Source organism: Mustelus asterias, chromosome 7 (assembly GCF_964213995.1).
Source record: "Mustelus asterias chromosome 7, sMusAst1.hap1.1, whole genome shotgun sequence".
Lineage (NCBI taxonomy): Eukaryota > Metazoa > Chordata > Chondrichthyes > Carcharhiniformes > Triakidae > Mustelus > Mustelus asterias.
This window is the reverse complement of record NC_135807.1, coordinates 68016107-68034751: the sequence shown is the minus strand read 5'-3', so window position 1 is coordinate 68034751 and position 18645 is coordinate 68016107. Positions and strand designations below refer to the sequence as shown.

The 18645-nt window shown below is 42.0% G+C and overlaps 1 protein-coding gene across 2 annotated transcripts in view; it reads left to right on the top strand.

The window, feature by feature from the left end:
• Positions 1 to 3476: 3476 nt before the first annotated feature.
• sdr16c5b (short chain dehydrogenase/reductase family 16C, member 5b) overlaps positions 3477 to 18645 on the top strand; it is a 35615-nt gene continuing 20446 nt past the window's right edge. For both annotated transcript variants that reach the window (XR_013498325.1, XM_078216200.1), the window contains exons 1-2: positions 3477 to 4091; positions 13275 to 13406. Coding sequence is in view for 1 of the 2 variants with exons in the window: in XM_078216200.1 (XP_078072326.1) it covers positions 3771 to 4091; positions 13275 to 13406 (453 nt within the window). In the remaining variant the exon portion in view is untranslated. The remainder of the gene's footprint in view (positions 4092 to 13274; positions 13407 to 18645) is intronic.

The window sequence follows — 18645 nt, the reverse complement described above, 5'->3', positions numbered from 1 at the left end:
GTGATGAAGTTGTTCTCTTGTCAAGGACATCAAATTTCTCATTAATTTAGCTCTTGGATAAATCCAAATTGTTCAGGATGAATAGAATTTTGATCCATGGTTAAATTTTTTAAAGTATAGGTTCACTTTAAGAGCTTTCTGACTTTCAAGATGGCATCACCATTCACATGGAGCCAAATAGATTTCCCATTTAAACAAATTGTGCCAGAGCAAAGCTACTTCATAGAAACATAGAAAAACTACAGCACGAAACAGGCCCTTCGGCCCCACAAGTTGTGCCGAACATATCCCTACCTTTTAGGCCTACCTATAACCCTCCATCCTATTAAGTCCCATGTACTCATCCAGGAGTCTCTTAAAAGATCCTATTGAGTTTGCCTCCACCACCACTGACGGCAGCCGATTCCACTCACCCACCACCCTCTGTGTGAAAAACTTCCCCCTAATATTTCTCCTGTACCTCCCCCCCAGCACCTTAAACCTGTGTCCTCTCGTAGCAGCCATTTCCACCCTGGGAAAAAGCCTCTGAGAGTCCACCCGATCTATGCCTCTCAACATCTTATATACCTCTATTAGGTCTCCTCTCATCCTACGTCTCTCCAAGGAGAAAAGACCGAGCTCCCTCAGCCTATCCTCATAAGGCATGCCACTCAATCCAGGCAACATCCTTGTAAATCGCCTCTGCACCCTTTCAATCTTTTCCACATCCTTCCTGTAATGAGGCGACCAGAACTGAGCACAGTACTCCAAATGGGGTCTGACGAGGGTCTTATATAGCTGCGTCATTATCCCCGGACTCCTGAACTCAAACCATCAATTGATAAAGGCCAGCACACCATACGCCTTCTTAACCACCTCCTCCACCTGCGGGGCCGATTTTAGAGTCCTATGGACCCGGACCCCAAGGTCCTTCTGATCCTCTACAGTACTAAGAGTCTTTCCCTTTACATTGTACTCCTTCATCCCATTTGACCTGCCAAAATGGACCACTACGCATTTATCTGGGCTGAAGTCCATCTGCCACTTCTCTGCCCAGTCTTGCATCCTATCTATATCCCTCTGTAACTTTTGACATCCCTCCAGACTATCCACAACCCCACCAACCATCGTGTCGTCAGCAAACTTACCAACCCATCCCTCCACTTCCTCGTCCAGGTCATTTATGAAAATGACAAACAGCAAGGGTTCCAGAACAGATCCCTGGGGTACACCGCTGGTGACCGATCTCCATTTAGAAAAAGACCCATCTATACACACACTCTGCCTCCTATGGGCACGCCAGTTCTGGATCCACAGGGCAGCAGCCCCTTGGATCCCATGCCCTCTCACTTTTTCTTGCAAGCTGTCCCCAGCATACCCTCTAAATCCATCTTTTACTCACATTCTATGCTCTTAAAATTGAACACCAACTCTTCTAAACTTTCTAATAATGTTCTGTAACTGCAATACTACCCTGCACCCTATCCTTTCCTTCTTCCCTATGTGCTCTATGAATGGTACATTTGGCCGGGATTCTTCTAAACAAATTCTAAGCACCCAATTCGTGTGAAAGCGGGAGTAATTCCCGCTGATTTTTATAGCGGGATTTTCAGAACGAATCTTCCACACTCTGAGCACTGCAGAGTGTCCTAGCAGGATTCACTCTGAAAATCACAGGGTGGGACCTATTCCTGCTGGAGAGGCTGGTAGCACGGCACTGAGAGGGCCACTGCGCATGCGGTAATCTGTCAGCACTGAGATGGGCACATGTGCAGTGGCTCTGCACTGCTGACCTCCCGATCACTGGCCAGCCCGATTGCTGGGAATCCGGATTTAAATATTGAAATCAGCTTCACGCCGATTTCCGATACAGAGCTGATAACGCTACAAATCTTGACCCCAGAGATGTGCAGAGGCCGTGGTGCGCAGTGGGGGGCCCGCAAAATGGCCTCCGCTGATGTCTCCTGACTTGTTGCGCTACTAGAGCAGTGCAGCAGGTTGGGAGAATGCCCCCTTTATATGTCTTTATAGTGTGCAAGAAACAATGTTTTTCACTGTATCCTGATACATGTGACAATAATAAATCAAATCAAATCACACTTGCCAGTTTGCACACAGCTTGAAAAGAAATTCCAACAGTGGCTGCCTGAACAACTGCCTGCAGAGCTCTCTTGCTTGGCATATATGTTTAAAGTCATGCATTTATTGAATCCTGACTTTTTCTTGCCTGTGGCTGTGTTTAAAAAGACACAATTCACTTTCAGTGTTCAATTACTTATTTATAAAAATGTTTGGAGCGAGCTCATACGCCGTATCAGGTTTTTAGTGACAGGTTTTGTCAACTTGCATTTCTGACTCTGAAATTTTTAATGATTTCTCAGGACATACTGCAGTCTGGAATTTCAAAAGATTTAACTCACCCTTTCTCGGTCTGCTGACTCTGTGCTCTGGGATTTGAAGCTGGACTTCCAAAGGAAATACAATGGAGTCTTCTGCTACAGTAACGAATTTTAAATGAAAACAAGAAATGCTTGAAAATTGTTTCTCTTCACAGATGCTGCCAGACATGCCAAGTTTTTCCTGCATGTTCTGTTTTTATTTCAGATTTCTAGCATCTGCTGTTCATTGCTTTTATTTTAAGGAATTTTACATCTCTGCCTTCAGCTTCCAAGCCTTTCTTTAGAGTTTTTTTTTCTGGTGATTTTTCCTCTACTTTTGAAGCTTCTTTTCAGGTCAGAATGAGAAAATAAATAACAAAACAGTCTTCCAACATTGTAGCTTTTCTCTGTATTTTCTGCAGTGTTGGGTTTTTCCACAAGCTGGCACCATATTCCAGGGTGTTAGTTTTACAAACTAACAAATTGTTTGCAATTTATTTTAATTTTTTTTACTCCATCCTTAAAATTAGAAAGCCAATGCTCAGAACGGAGTGGGCAAATCCAAATTCCGTTCCTTGCTTGCACCAAAAGCCAAATTTAAAATCCAATTGAATCCAATTCACGATCCCCACAAGAGGGACAAACAAGATCCAAGCCGACAAGATAAGGGCATTCATTGTACGCCATCTTCGGCTTGATCTGACACTTGGGATGGAATTCTCCCATCCCGCCCGCCACGGGAATTGTAGCGGGCAGAACATGGATTACGCAAAGGTTCATTGACCTCAGGCAGGATTTTCCAGTCTTGGGGCGAGCGTGGCCAAAAAATCCTGCCCTTGAACTTTAGCCAAAAGGCCAAAGAGTACAAGCTCTTTTGTCAAGTAAATAAATCCCATGATTGCTGCTACTTTTCACAGTGGCTTCATTGCAGTGTTAATGTGAGCTTACTTGTGACACTAACAAATAAATTTTAAATCCACCCTCTGTCTAACGCTCAACTGACTTGAGTGTAGGTCACGGGCTCTCTTGCATCACTGTGTGGGTGGGACAGGACACAATCCCATATTAACCCTATATGTGCCAGATCCTTATAATTATACCCAGCGCCAGCCACATCTTGAAAAGAACGATGGAGCTGTTAATCTGTTTACACCTATCACCACAGCAGCACTGAGCAGACAGTGTGTGACTGCCGTGCTCCTGAAATCAGTAGATGGCAGCATTGGGACACTGACAACCAGTGAATTAATTGACAAAGCCAGAATGCGAACTTTAACTTATCCGCCCAAGATAGGGGAATTGCCACAGCGGAGCGGCTGATTTGCTCAGTCGGCTTTCGGGCAAAGGTCGCTGGTTTTCCGCCGTGGGTTGCGCGCAGACGCAACAGGCAGGTGGGCAAAGAAGGAACCAGAAATGAATTTCCTCCTGGAGTCGCTGGTAACTGTGTTCCTGTCGCTGTACTATAGCCTGGAAGCGCTGCTGCTGCTGGTGGTGCCGGTGCGGAGGAAGAATGTGAGCGGGGAGATCGTGCTGGTGAGCGGGGCCGGCAGTGGCATCGGGCGGCTCGTGGCGCTCGAGTTCGCCCGCCTGCACTCCACGCTCGTGCTCTGGGACATCAGTGAGGAAGGCAACCAGGAGACAGCCCGGCAGGCCCGAGACAGTGGAGCTTCCAGGGTCTACACCTACACGTGTGACTGCAGCAACAAGACTTCTGTCTACCAAGTAGCCGACAAGGTAAAGAGGAAGACTTTCCCTCTTTAAACAAAAAACTGCATTACTTACTAGAAAGAAGACTAAACAGGTTGTTTTACATCTAGTATTGTGTAATGAGAAAGGGTAGATCAACAGTCTTGTTGTAAAGGAGCCTAGAAGAATCATAGAATCCCTACAGTACAGAAGGAGGCTATTCGGCCCATCGAGCCTGCACCGACAACAAGCCCACCCTACCCCATATATTTACCCTGTTAATCCCCTCGAAATTAGGATCAATTTAACATGGCCAATCAACCTAATCCACACATTTTTGGACTGTGGGAGGAAACCGGAACACCCCCAGGCAGAAAGTCACCCAAGCTGGGAATTGAACTCGGGTCCCTGGTGCTGTGAGGCAGCAGTGCTAACCACTGTGCTGCCCAGGGGTAGGAGGGGTTAAATACATAATGCATGCAGGCTATTTATGTTTCAGATTCCAGCATCCATAGTATTTTGCTTTTATATTTATGTATTTTTGTGTCAAAAGTCCCACTATCTCATCTTTTTTTGGTGTAAATCCATGATTTCAGTCTCGATTTTAGCCTCCCTGGAAAATATGCAAAGGCAATATCTTGAAAACAATGGTAAATCTGAACTAACTGGTCCTCACAAGTTGGTTTGGAAAGGGTGCCAAAGAAATTTACCAGAATGTTGCCTGGTTTGGAGGATATGGACTATGAAGAAAAGTTGAACAAACTTGGATTGTTTTCATTGGAGCGTCAGACGATGAGGTAGGAACCTGATAGAATCGTTAACCCTGGATTCTAAAGCTAATTTGTGAAATTTCAGGACCTATGAGGGTGCCCTCCCCCATAGCCACAGGAACATAATTAGGGTGCCCGTAGCCAGCATTTTACAAGTGGAATGAATTAATTCTGTGGAGGATGAATTCCTAGCATGTATACAGATCGTTTTTTAGAACTGTATGTTGAGGAACCAACTAGGAAACGTGTGGGCGGTACAGTGGTTAGCATTGCTGCCTTAGAGTGTCAGGAACCAAGGTTTCATTCCTGGCTTGAGTCACTGTGCAGCATCCGCATGTTCTCCCTGTATCTGCGTGGGTTTCCTCCAGGTGCTCTAGTTTCCTCCCACAGTCCAAAAGACGTGCTTGTTAGGTGCATTGGCTATGCTAAATTTTCCCTCAGTGTACCCAAACAGGTGCCAGAGAGTAGCGACTAGGGGATTTTCACAGTAACTTCATTGCGGTGTTAATGTAAGCCTACTTTGACACTAAACAGGTTGTTTTAGATCTAGTATTGTGCGATGAGAAAGGGTCGATCAATAGTCTTGTTGTAAAGGAGCCTTGAGGGATGTGTGACCACAATATGATAGAATTTTGCATCAAGTTTGAACGAGATGCCACAGGGTTCAGTTCTCAGAGCACAACTATTTACAATCTATGTCGATGATCTACAAGCAGGGACGGAGTGTAACATAGAGAAATTTGCTGATGATGCGAAAATAGGTGGGAAAGCAGGCTGTGATGAGGAGATAAAATGTTTACAAATGAATATTGACAGGCATGGGGAATGGGCCAGAATCTGGCAGATGGAGTTTAATATGGATAAATGCAAGGTTATTCGTTTTGGCCAGAAAAATAAAAGGGCAAATTCTATTTAAATGGGAAAGAGATTCAAAAGGCGTCTGTGCAGAGGATCTGGATGTCCTCGTGCGTGAGTCTCAAGAAGTGGGTATGCAGGTACAGAATGTTATAAAGAAGGCAAATGGAATCTTGGCATTTATTTCAAAGGGTCTAGAGTATAAAAGTAGAGAAGTATTATTAGAATTGTATAAGGCACTGGTGAGACCACCCTTGGAGTATTGTGTTCAGGTTTGGTTACCTTTGAGGAAGGATGTCGTGGCACAGGAGGCGGTTCTGAAGCGGTTCACTAGATTGATTCCAGGTTTGAAGGGGCTGTCGTATGAGGAGCGATTGAGTAGCTTGGGCTTGTACTTGAGTACAGAAGAATGAGGGGGGATTTGATTGAGGTATATAAAATACTCAACGGGATTGATAAAGTAAATATTTACCAAATGTTCCCTCTTCTACAACAGTCTACGACAAGAGGTCATAGTTGTAAAGTAAGAAGGGGGGATGTTCGAGACAGAGATGAGAAGAAGCTACTTCTTACAGAGGGTTGTGAATCTATGGAACTCATTGCCTCAGAGTGCAGTGGATGCAGAATCAATCAATGGATTCAAGAAAGAGATAGACAAATATTTGACCAAAGTGAGATAAAGGGCTTTGGGGAAAAGGCAGGGAAGTGCAATTAGGATGAGATGGAGATCAGCCATGATCATATAGAATGGCGGAGTGGGCTCAAACGCCTGAATTGCTGACTCTTGTTCCTAATTCCTATGTTCCCTTTTAATAAGGAACAAAAACCCAACAGGAAACGTTATGCAACATAGTTAACTGTACAATTCTGGTCACCCTATTATAGAAAGGATATTATTAAACAAGAATGGACTGCCTATCACAGCAGGCAGTCCATTCCACACCCCAACTACTCTCTGAGTAAAGAACCTACCTCGTACATCCCTCCTATATCTTCCACCACAAACCTTATAGTTATGCCCCCTAGTAACAGCTACATCCACCCGAGGAAATAATCTCTGAACGTCCACTCTATCTATCCCCCTCATCATCTTATAAACCTCTATTAAGTCGCCTCTCAACCTCCTCTGCTCTAAAGAGAAAACACAGTAAGAAGTTTAACAACACCAGGTTAAAGTCCAACAGGTTTATTTGATAGCAAAAGCCACACAAGCTTTCGGAGCTCTAAGCCCCTTCTTCAGGTGAGTGGGAATTCTTTTCACAAACAGAGCATATAAAGACACAAACTCAATTTACATGAATAATGGTTGGAATGCGAATACTTACAACTAATCAAGTCTTTAAGAAACAAAACAATGTGAGTGGAGAGAGCATCAAGACAGGCTAAAAAGATGTGTATTGTCTCCAGACAAGACAGCCAGTGAAACTCTGCAGGTCCAGGCAACTGTGGGGGTTACAAATAGTGTGACATGAACCCAATATCCCGGTTGAGTCCGTCCTCGTGTGTGCAGAACTTGGCTATCAGTTTCTGCTCAGCGACTCTGCGCTGTCGTGTGTCGTGAAGGCCGCCTTGGAGAATGCTTACCCGAATATCAGAGGCCGAATGCCCGTGACCGCTGAAGTGCTCCCCAACAGGAAGAGAACAGTCTTGCCTGGTGATTGTCGAGCGGTGTTCATTCATCCGTTGTCGCAGCGTCTGCATAGTTTCCCCAATGTACCATGCCTCGGGACATCCTTTCTTGCAGCGTATCAGGTAGACAACATTGGCCGAATTGCAAGAGTATGTACCGTGTATCTGATGGATGGTGTTCTCACGCGAGATGATGGCATCTGTGTCGATGATCCGGCATGTCTTGCAGAGGTTGCTGTGGCAGGGTTGTGTGGTGTCGTGGTCACTGTTCTCCTGAAGGCTGGGTAGTTTGCTGCGGACAATGGTCTGTTTGAGGTTGTGCGGTTGTTTGAAGGCAAGAAGTGGGGGTGTGTGGATGGCCTTGGCTAGATGTTCGTCTTCATCAATGACATGTTGAAGGCTCCGGAGGAGATGCCGTAGCTTCTCCGCTCCGGGGAAGTACTGGACGACGAAGGGTACTCTGGCCACTGTGTCCCGTGTTTGTCTTCTGAGGAGGTCGGTGCAGTTTTTCGCTGTGGCGCATTGGAACTGTTGATCAATGAGTCGAGCGCCATATCCTGTTCTTATGAAGGCATCTTTCAGCGTCTGGAGGTGTCATATGCGATCCTCCTCATCCGAGCAGATCCTGTGTATACGGAGGGCTTGTCCGTAGGAGATGGCTTCTTTTACATGTTTAGGGTGGAAGCTGGAGAAGTGGAGCTCGTGAGGTTATCCGTGGGCTTGCGGTACAGTGAGGTGCTGAGGTGACCGTCCTTAATGGAGATGCGTGTGTCCAAGAATGCAACCGATTCTGGAGAGTAGTCTATGGTGAGTCTGATGGTGGGATGGAACTTGTTGATGTCATCGTAGAGTTATTTCAGTGATTGTTCACCATGAGTCCAAAGGAAGAAAATGTCATCGATGTATCTAGTGTATAGCATCGGTTGAAGGTCCCGTGCGGTGAAGAAGGAGCGGAGAAGCTACGGCATCTCCTCCGGAGCCTGCAACATGTCATTGATGAAGACGAACATCTCGCCAAGGCCATCCCCACACCCCCACTTCTTGCCTTCAAACAACCACACAACCTCAAACAGACCATTGTCCGCAGCAAACTACCCAGCCTTCAGGAGAACAGTGACCACGACACCACACAACCCTGCCACAGCAATCTCTGCAAGACGTGCCGGATCATCGACACAGATGCCATCATCTCACGTGAGAACACCATCCACCAGGTACATGGTACATACTCTTGCAACTCGGCCAACGTTGTCTACCTGATGCGCTGCAGGAAAGGATGTCCCGAGGCATGGTACATTGGGGAAACTATGCACACGCTGCGACAACGGATGAATGAACACTGCTCGACAATCACCAGGCAAGACTGTTCTCTTCCTGTTGGGGAGCACGTCAGCGGTCACGGGCATTCGGCCTCTGATATTCGGGTAAGCGTTCTCCAAGGCGGCCTTCGCGACACACGATGGCGCAGAGTCGCTGAGCAGAAACTGATAGCCAAGTTCCGCACACACAAGGACGGCCTCAACTGGGATATTGGGTTCATGTCACACTATCTGTAACCTCCACAGTTTCCTGGACCTGCCAAGTTTCACTGGCGGTCTTGTCTGGAGACAATACACATCTTTTTAGCCTGTCTTGATGCTCTCTCCACTCACATTGTTTTGTTTCTTAAAGACTTGATTAGCTGTAAGTATTCGCATTCCAACCATTATTCATGTAAATTGAATCTCTGTCTTTATATGCCCTGTTTGTGAACAGAATTCCCACTCACCTGAAGAAGGGGCTTAGAGCTCCGAAAGCTTGTGTGGCTTTTGCTACCAAATAAACCTGTTGGACTTTAACCTGGTGTTGTTAAACTTCTTACTGTGTTTACCCCAGTTCAACGCCGGCATCTCCACATCATGACTTCTATGAGATAGCCAGCTACTTATCCAATCGGCCAAATTTCCCTCTATCCCACACCTCCTAACCTGGTTTGAAGTTATAAGGAGAGGCTGGATAGACTGGGACTTTTTTCTCTGGAGCGTAGGAGGCTTGGGGTGATCTTGTAGAGGTCTATAAAATAATGAGGGGCTTAGATCAGCTAGATAGTCAATATCTTTTCCCCAAGGTAGGGAGTCTAAAACTAGAGGGTGTGGGTTTAAGGTGAGAGGGGAGAGATACAAAAGGGTCCAGAGGGGCAATTCTTTCCCATGCAGAGGATGGTGAGTGTCTGGAACAAGCTGCCAGAGGTAGTAGTAGAAGCAGATACAATTTTGTCTTTTAAAAAGCGTTTAAACAGTTGTAAGATGGGTATAGAGGGATATGGGCCAAATGCGGACAATTAGGGCTAGCTTAGTGGTTTAAAAAGGGGGCAGCATGGACAAGTTGGGCCGAAGGGCCTGTTTCCATGCTGTAAACTTCAATGGCTCTATGACTATTAACAAGAGAAGTTAAAAGATTGCATCAGTTCAAAGGAGGAGGCTTATGAAGTTATCAAAAAATGTAATAAGCTTGAGAACTGGAACGTTTTAGAATTAAACAAGGGAGGATCAGTACAGTAATAAATAGAATACGAGAGTAAATAGGTGATAAATATTTTAAAAAAGAGTGTAAAAGCTTCCATAGGTATGTACAAATGAAAAGATTAGCAAAGATAAATGTGGATCAATCACAGGCATAGACAGGAGAATTTATACTGGGGAGAAAGAAAATGACGAGAAGCTAAACAAATACTTTGGGGTAATTTTTCCAGCACTGCCTGCAGCTGGAATTATTGTGGATGGGACAGAAAATTTTATGGATTGTTTAAACGTCTATTGGCCTCAGGTGGGAATTTCTGGTTTCAGGGCAGGCATGACCAGAAAATCCCACCTTTTGTGCCCGATTTTACCATCAAGTTGCTTTGTTGCAATTTCACTTTTATACTTTGTATTTTAAATGTTGCTTTAAGAATAAAAGTGCTTAAAATCAATCAGAATTCATAATAATCTAACAATTCAAATCCTTCTAAGAGCACGCTCCCACATGTTTTTCACCATCACCCCCATCCTCATCCTCTCCGAAAATTCAACTGCAATTTTCAGCTTTCTATATTTGTTTTTTTTTCCTTGTAGGATTTTTATTTCTCCAAGTGAAGGAATAGTAAGGACACGAGCTCGTATTTTAACTATTGTCCTCACCTCTCAGGCCCAAAATTATGTTGTCAGTTTTTGGAGCTGTGCCAGCTTCATTTAAAACTATTCAGCTTTTGCTGATTTTCTAGATTGGCCTGTATGTCAGTACATAATGAATACTAATTTTTAGAGTAATTCTACATTTATATACAAATAAAATTGCATAGGAATTAACTCATTAGGGTTATAATCAACCAAAAAAATCCTCATTAGCTCAGATTCCTGTGCAAAATCAGAAAGTCAAAACAATGGGCAGAATTTTACGGTCTCTCATCTTCTGGTCCTGCTGAAGTCGATGGGCTTTTTTAATGGCTTGCCACATCTTCCAGTCTGTAAAATTCTGCCCAATCTTTGGCTGAATTAAGATCTACACTATGTTTCTGATTGTTAGCTAAGTTAATCTCCACGATCTTTATAATGCCCAAATCTTTATATAACTCTGGTTTAGGCCCCAACAAGAATATTCCATCCAGTTCTGATCACCACCCTTAGGAGGGATGTGTGGAGGGGCTGCAGAGGAGATTTACAAGAATTGTTCCAGGGATGGGAGGGTATTAGTTACAAGGTTAGGTTCGTAAGGATGGATTCACTCTCCAAGGAGGAAAGAGATTGAGGGGAGATTTGTTCGCGATGTACACGTTTTAGATGAGGTAGAAAAGTAAAAATTTACCAATAGTTGATGGTACGTGGACGAGGGGAACACAGATTTTAGAGTTTGGGCAAGAGATTCGGGGGAATGTAAGAAAGAACCTTTATGCAGTGAGTGGTAATCAATTAGAACTCATTGTCTGATGGTGGTGGAACTAGAAATATTGATTTCAAAAGGAAATTGGGTGGGTAATTGTAGAAAATAAATTTGCAGGGCTACGGGAATCAAGCGAGTGAGTGGGACTTACTGGATCGCTCCACAGGGAGCGAGCAGATACTTGAGGGTGTGAGTAGCCTCCTTCTGTAATGTAAATGACAAATGCACTTGTATCTTTAGCTTAGCTGCTTCTCCATTGACAGAGCTTCAGTAAATTCTTCACAAAGCAAGCTACTATAATTCACTTTTCTGTTCTTTATACTAGATAAGTGCTTGTGTCGTGGTGGAGCAATAAAATGTCAGTGTACCACAGACATTTGCAAGAATACAGTGCAAGGGAAATCATCAACACATTTAGACCATATGAGAATTTAAAAATTCTTATTAATTATTTAAATAATGTTAGATAGATCATTGTTTCTTGAAACGTGAAAGTTGAGAAAATGTTACAATTGATCTTCCTGGGTTGAAATGCTGGAGACAAAGGAAATCTCTAAAATTAAACAGATTGGTGGAAGTCATCAGCTGTCTGATTGTTGCACAGTTCTTGTACAAAGACATTGTTTGGGGTCCTAGAAGTGGGAGAGGGAAGTTTTAACAGTGATTCTTTGTACAAGAGGTTTTTTATATTTAGTTTGAAATTTTGGTTGTGCATATTACAGGTGCAGTGCCTCAAACCTGCTGTCCAAAAACTGGAGTTGTTTGAAAACCAAATTTTTTAATAATGCGCCAAGCATCAATTTTAACTGAATAAAATATTAAAAAATTACTTGATCTATTTGGCTAAGTGCTGCATTGCACTGTGTGGCACTGGACTAGTAATCTGTTTTGCGTACCAGTCGGTTCCCATGCTCCTAGCGACTCTTGACCCCTCCCAACCTGGCTTATCTGTTTTGCGTGCTGATCGATTCCCATGCTTCTAGTGACCTTTGACCCCACCCAACCTGGTTTGGGCTGAACTGCCCATGGCCTGAACAGCCCAACCTGAAATTCAGCAAGACCTGAAATTCGGCATGGCCTCACTCCCAAGGTTGACTGTTTTGAGGCACTGTACCTGTAACTCTCGAATTTTATTTGATGAAAAAGAGAGAAATCTCTTCCCATCAATTGTATTTAATTATATGCAGGTGGTAGGCATTAATTTGGGTTTCACTTGAGCACCTATAAAGTAGCGTCATTTGATTAGAAGTATGCTTGCATTATCTCACTCTGTCAATAAATGTTAGACTGAGTAAAGATTGGCTCCAGTACTACCCTTCACCAACTGACTTTCTGGACTGGAGCACAGAATAGATAGAGAGAATCTGTTTATATTGGTTGAGGACTATAGGAATAAAGGACCTAATCAAGTTAGGGAACACAATTACACTCCAGTAATAGAACTTCAGAATTCTCTTCCATGAATGGCAATTGGTGCTAGATCAATTGTAAGCTTTAAATCTGTGAAAGATATTTGTCATCCAAAAGTATCAAAGAATATGGGATAAATATGGAATTAGGTCACAGATTGGCTATGATCTAATTGAATTACAGAAATAGTCATGAGTTGAATGGCTTACTCCTATTCCTGCGTTCCTCTGTTCCTAAATCATATTTTAGCAATCAAAGGTTTCATTTTTGTCTAATTCAAATGCTTAACCTATTGCTAATATCAAATGATAGTTCAATACCCTGGATTCAAGATGATAGGCTGTTGAAGAAAGGCTCTTTGTTTTAATTTTGTTATATTTCTGATTTCTAGTATACAAGATAATGTAATTGGAAATATACTTGATGTACCCCTTACCTAATATATAATGTACCCCTTCATAGACTTGAGTGCAAATGAGTTAAATGATGGGCTTGATCTTACCTGCCATTCACGCCATGCTCCCACTGCAGCGAGGTTGGAGAATTTGGTGGTCAGCCAAATCTCCGTTCACTGCAGCAGGATGGGAAAATCCCATTGGTGTGAACAGTGATAAGATTCCGGCCAATGGATTGTGTGTTTCATTTAGTGGTGTATGTGTTTTTTTGACAGGTGAAAAGAGAGGTTGGAGATGTCAGTATTCTGATTAACAATGCAGGTATTGTCACTGGAAAAAAATTTATGGATTCACCCGATGCCTTGCTGGAGAAAACCATGGAAGTGAACACTCTGGCACATTTTTGGGTAAGCACTTCAGTACTGTTGATTTACAAATTAGTTGATTTTGAATCAGAAGGCGACGATCTTGTACAGCCTGTTATTAGTGAGTTTCAATAAAATGTAAATTACAAAACAAGTATTATTTGCATTTTATTTTACTCTTGGCCAGATCAATAAAGATTTGTTTAGAACTTTTTGTAATTTTTCCAGCACAATCTAGTTTTAATTTTAAAGAGGAGGGCAATGACTGCCAGATTTAATTTTGGCTTTAATTCAAAACTTCCACCTGTGTGTGAATTTCAATTTCTTGGTGTTGAATCAGAAGGGACGTCATTGAAAGCTGCAGAGGTTTCTCTGTTTGCATCAGTCCTTTTCACATCTGTTCCTGTCAACTGAGGTTCTGGTTATATTGCTGGTTGTTTATGTATGCAAATCCACATTTCCACTGCCACCGTATTTCCTAAGCACTAAAATCTGACTTGATTCCATGCTGGAACAATTGAATCTCTACTTGGATCTACAACAACTTTACTCTTGCTGAAAACTTCATTCTAACTTCCAGAACCATGTCTTTACAAATTCAGCCCTCTAACCTTCTGAAAGCTTCTGAATTTATATCATCAACATCTGTCGTTAAACATCTTGCACTATTAGAAAATCCAACTTCATGTGACCTGACCAGTCATTGTGACATATTGAATTAACAGTGATCGATTTCAAAGATGTCAATTAAACAAAAATGTCTTGGTAACTATTATTGGCAAATTTACTTTTTCTTAGTGAACACACACTTCCAATGAATTTTATGCTCATTTTCTCTGTGTTTAAATTTGCCAAGAAGGAATGCAACGCTGATAATATCATCTCTGAACATCATATCATTTTGCCAGGTGAAAGGGCTGACACGCAAGTTTCTCTTTGTCCCTGTTAGTATTGACAAGACCACCCTGGTACTGGGATAGTAATAGGCAGAAGCAGCTGCACCAAAGTATATGGATGTCTTGTTTAAATGAAAGGGTTAATTCACATATCTCTTATGTTTCCCTTCAATGGAGCCAAGTCAAGTCCCTACCTTTGTTGTAGGAGATTGAGGTCCTTTTTTTTTTGCACTCTGCTATCAGATCTGGACTGCCAAGTCCTCCAGGAGTCCTCCCTTTTGGTTCCAGCACTAAACCATCGATGAAAGAGCAGAAAGCTATCTGGATTCAATTCCTTTTTTAAAAAAAAACTACCAACCAAAACAGTTTATCTGCTGGAAAATAATTAAACAATACACATAGTTTTGAGTTTCTGTGAGCACAGATATTATTGGCATGTATTTCCCACTCTTATGATCCTGTTGGGGACTGTTAATATTTCAGAAAATAAATCTGAACACATCAATTCACTTTCAAACCATGCCACGAGATTTTGTGCTTTTCAACAAAAATCAAACATTTTTGTACATCAAAAACAATCAAGCAATGCAACCCATTAACTTAACCCTATAGTTTACAACCAGATATATTATGAACTCAGTTTTTCTTTTTACTCCCTGCGTCAGCCAAGAGTTCCCTTATCTAATGAAATCTTGAAGGTGCATTTACTTTTCCTGGGACCACCAAAATTTATGCCACAGCTTTCCAGAATTTACTTTAATTCTCCTTGGTATTCCAGTTATTTTTCTGAGGTAAGATTCAATGGGGGTTCTTCGATACTTTTCAGCTCTACGACCCTTGACCTTTTCCTTTACAAACCTCACGACGACGTATGTCTCAGCTCCATGTTCGGGTTGCCTACAGATATACAGCTGCCTTCCCACAACTTTCCAAGCTAACTCTGCTACTGCTTTCTGCCGTAGGGTTCTGGAAAGCCACTATAGATATCCTCCTCTAGCTTCAAACTGTGTAAATCTCCCAGCAGCTTTTCCCTCATGAAATTCAAGTTGAGATAGAGCCCCACCCGTCTTCGGTGCAGTGTATGATGAAGCTAGTATTTTCTCTGCTTAAGATGTAGGCTTAACTATCACTTCCTGCTGACTGTCATTCAGTGATGCAGTCTTCACCAAAGCACTGAACTGCCTGCTTCTGTCAGCTAGCACACAAATAAAACAGCCTTCTATAATCAAGGCACCACCCAATCTGTTCCTAGGTAGAAATGCAAATGAACTACATTTAAATCCCAAAGTTTTCCTTCATTCTAGGCAATTATTTGCATAATTTTCTATTTCTAATGGAATTTTGGGGCTCTCTTTCCTAAAATTGCTAACTGTTAGCTTCTTTTATGAAGATAACAATAGGCATCCTGGCTAAGAGGTCGAGAAATCAACCCCATTCATCAAGTATGTACCTCTCCCTCTGACCTTGTAAAGTAAACAATGGGCAACTGACATGAACTCCCAGCTTTTTTGAATTGCATTCACTTCAGGAATATTACCAGTTTCTCAGTCAGGATTTTCCATTTATCTTACATTTCACACTTTAAAGACCCAAACCTATGTTATTTTCAAAAACATATGAATTATGAACTGGATATTCATAAAGCTCCGTAGTCCTTTCCTTCAGCAGTGCGTCCCCTCTATAATTAGAAAGTACCTCTGGTCGCCAGCGTAAGACTCTGACCTAATTTCAAACTGCTTTTAAACTGAGACTGAGCATCCCAAAATTGGCTTCTAACCTCCTAAAGAAAATGGAAAGAAACAACATAAAGAGTCTTAGCCCACTTCCCATTGCACAGAATGTATATACTCACTCCAATGTTTTGATGTCTACAGGCCAGTGATATGCAACCTGAGCCACATGAATGGCCCTCCTTCATCTCAGTGGGCCCCAAAGGTCAAAATCAGGCTTATTCACAAACCATGATCCCATAAATAAGATTAAATGCATTTAATACACACTGACTATTTCATAAGTTATGGAAAATATTTGATCATTTATATATTAATAGAACTGTCATCAACTTCAAATGGCAAAAACAAAATAAATATTTTTGCTTTGGGCACAGAGGGAGTGCGTGGCTCTGAGTTAATGTTCTGTGCAATCAACAAGCACCTCACTTCACTTGCCCTTGCTTTATACGTATGACTTCACACCAGCAGGGAAAAGCTACATATTTGGAAATCAGCGGAATGTGGCAATCCTGCGCATGGGCAACGGTCAACAAGATGTCTTGTGGACTGCAATCAAAAGTCAGATGGGCCCCCAAGCCACCGGTTGCAGGCTATAGATGTAAATAAACTCCATAACCCTTTGATTCTACGAAAACAGTCCAGTTGTGGGAACCAAGATGGCCTTTTATTTACCCGAGAATTTGCCATGACAAAATCGCCACAAGTAGAATAATACATCAAAAATTATGCTTAGGAAATGTAGATGTTGTAACAAAAGTAGCCGATTTACTCTCCTGTTTGGCAGGCAGCATCTGTGAAATGGTAATTCTGTTTCTTCTCACTGATGCTTCCAGAGCTGCTGAGTATTTCCAGTTTTCAGCATCCTCCATTTCCTGCTTTTGTGTTACTCGCATGTCTTATAGACTATGCCCTGGAACTGAATTAAAAAATGACACTGGAATCTGTTGAACCTTGTTCAGTCTTCTGCATGGGTTGTGCTGGATGCTGATTCCACCATCAACTTATGAAAAGTTTAGAAATGCTTCTGGAGAGCGACAAAATTTATGGTGTGATGTGATTGTTGTGACTAAGTTGGATAGCTTCTTTCATGGAAAATAACTCTTAATGAAAATATATTTAAATTAAAGGGAGATAGAATTCTATTTTAGTGTGAATTCTGAGATTCTGTGTCTTTTTAGTTTAAATGTATTTTCTTAGAATGTATAATCCTTAAATAACACCATGAGAAGGCTCTATTTAACTTTCCTCCTCCTTCCTTGATTATGGGAGATTTCTGGCTTTATTTTATTCTCTTTGCACAGAATGGCTGCAGAATCTCAGCTGAGTAAGTATATCCACAAGTATATCTGAATTGAATCCTGTTTATATTTCTAAATAACAAAGAAGGAACTAGTCATATGTAAGGAAGTGTCATTTCACAATTAGAACAGCTAATAGCTTTGCAATTTCAACACCAGATCTTGACAATATGGAAGTTTTCTTTAAATTCATAAGAGCTAGTTTTACTAAATCAGTTTAATTTGCCTTCTCATTTCCTAAGTTTGCAGTAACAATTTTGGAACTGGCAGGAGTAAGGGATTGTAATTTGTATATTATGTTAAAGATGCTCTTAATGGCTTATGACCTTGTGTTGAAGGCGATAGAGGAAGACCTTGAGAAGGGAAGAATAAGACATAAATGACAAAGGTGACAATTTTTCCCAGGCCTATGAATTTTGTTGTCCTTGGCTACACAGCAACAATTTCTATCAATCATATTGTAAGTTTAAATACAACTTTTATACTATAAGATGCTGTACATCCTAATTCATAAGCTGAAGGTGGGATCAGCATCCAGCACAACCCATGTGGAAGATTGAACAAGGTTCAACAGACTCCAGTGTTTTTAATTCCGTTCCAGAGCATAACCTATAAAATATGCTTGTAACACAAAAGCATGCATAAGGATGCTGAAAACTAGGAATGAAAACAGAAAGTGATGGAAATACTCAGTAGGCAGAAGACTTGGTCCACCTAGCCCACAGTATTATTTCCTTGCTACATTTCCAACAACTTTAAATTCTATTTGTTGACAACCCTGTGGAGTGCCTTCTTAAATTCAGTTTCGATTTTTTTTTTTTGTTCCATAACCAGTAATCTGTTCCACATGCTTAAATTCTATAAACAGCAGAAAGAGTCTGATTTGTCCAAACTTTTCGCAACTTTAAGAGCAATGAATTAATCAGAGTTAAATTCTTCAATTAACATGTTCACCCCCCCCCCCCCCCCCCCCCCCAACCACCACCACCACCACCACCCTGTCCAGAACACCCTGATGGATTAAATTAAAGTCTGCCACTTCCAGCTCGGTGGCTCCTGCAGCCCGTGTAAGTCTTTCATGTTTTCAGCCACCGATTGCTGGCTTCTTTATATTAATCCTCAGAAGCTTCTTAAAGTGTAACATGTATCGCCAGGTTACAGTGATTTATATTTTTGCTACCTCAACCCCGCTTATTTCTCCCCCACCATAATGGTAAAACATGAATAAGAACAGAGGAAACCAGTGAATAAAGTATCAGGGAGGTGAGGCTTTGTTCGGTGGGAATCTAAGTCACCTTGCTCTCTGCTTGAACCACAAGCTCAGTGCCTATTTTTGAAGACTATATCAAAAATT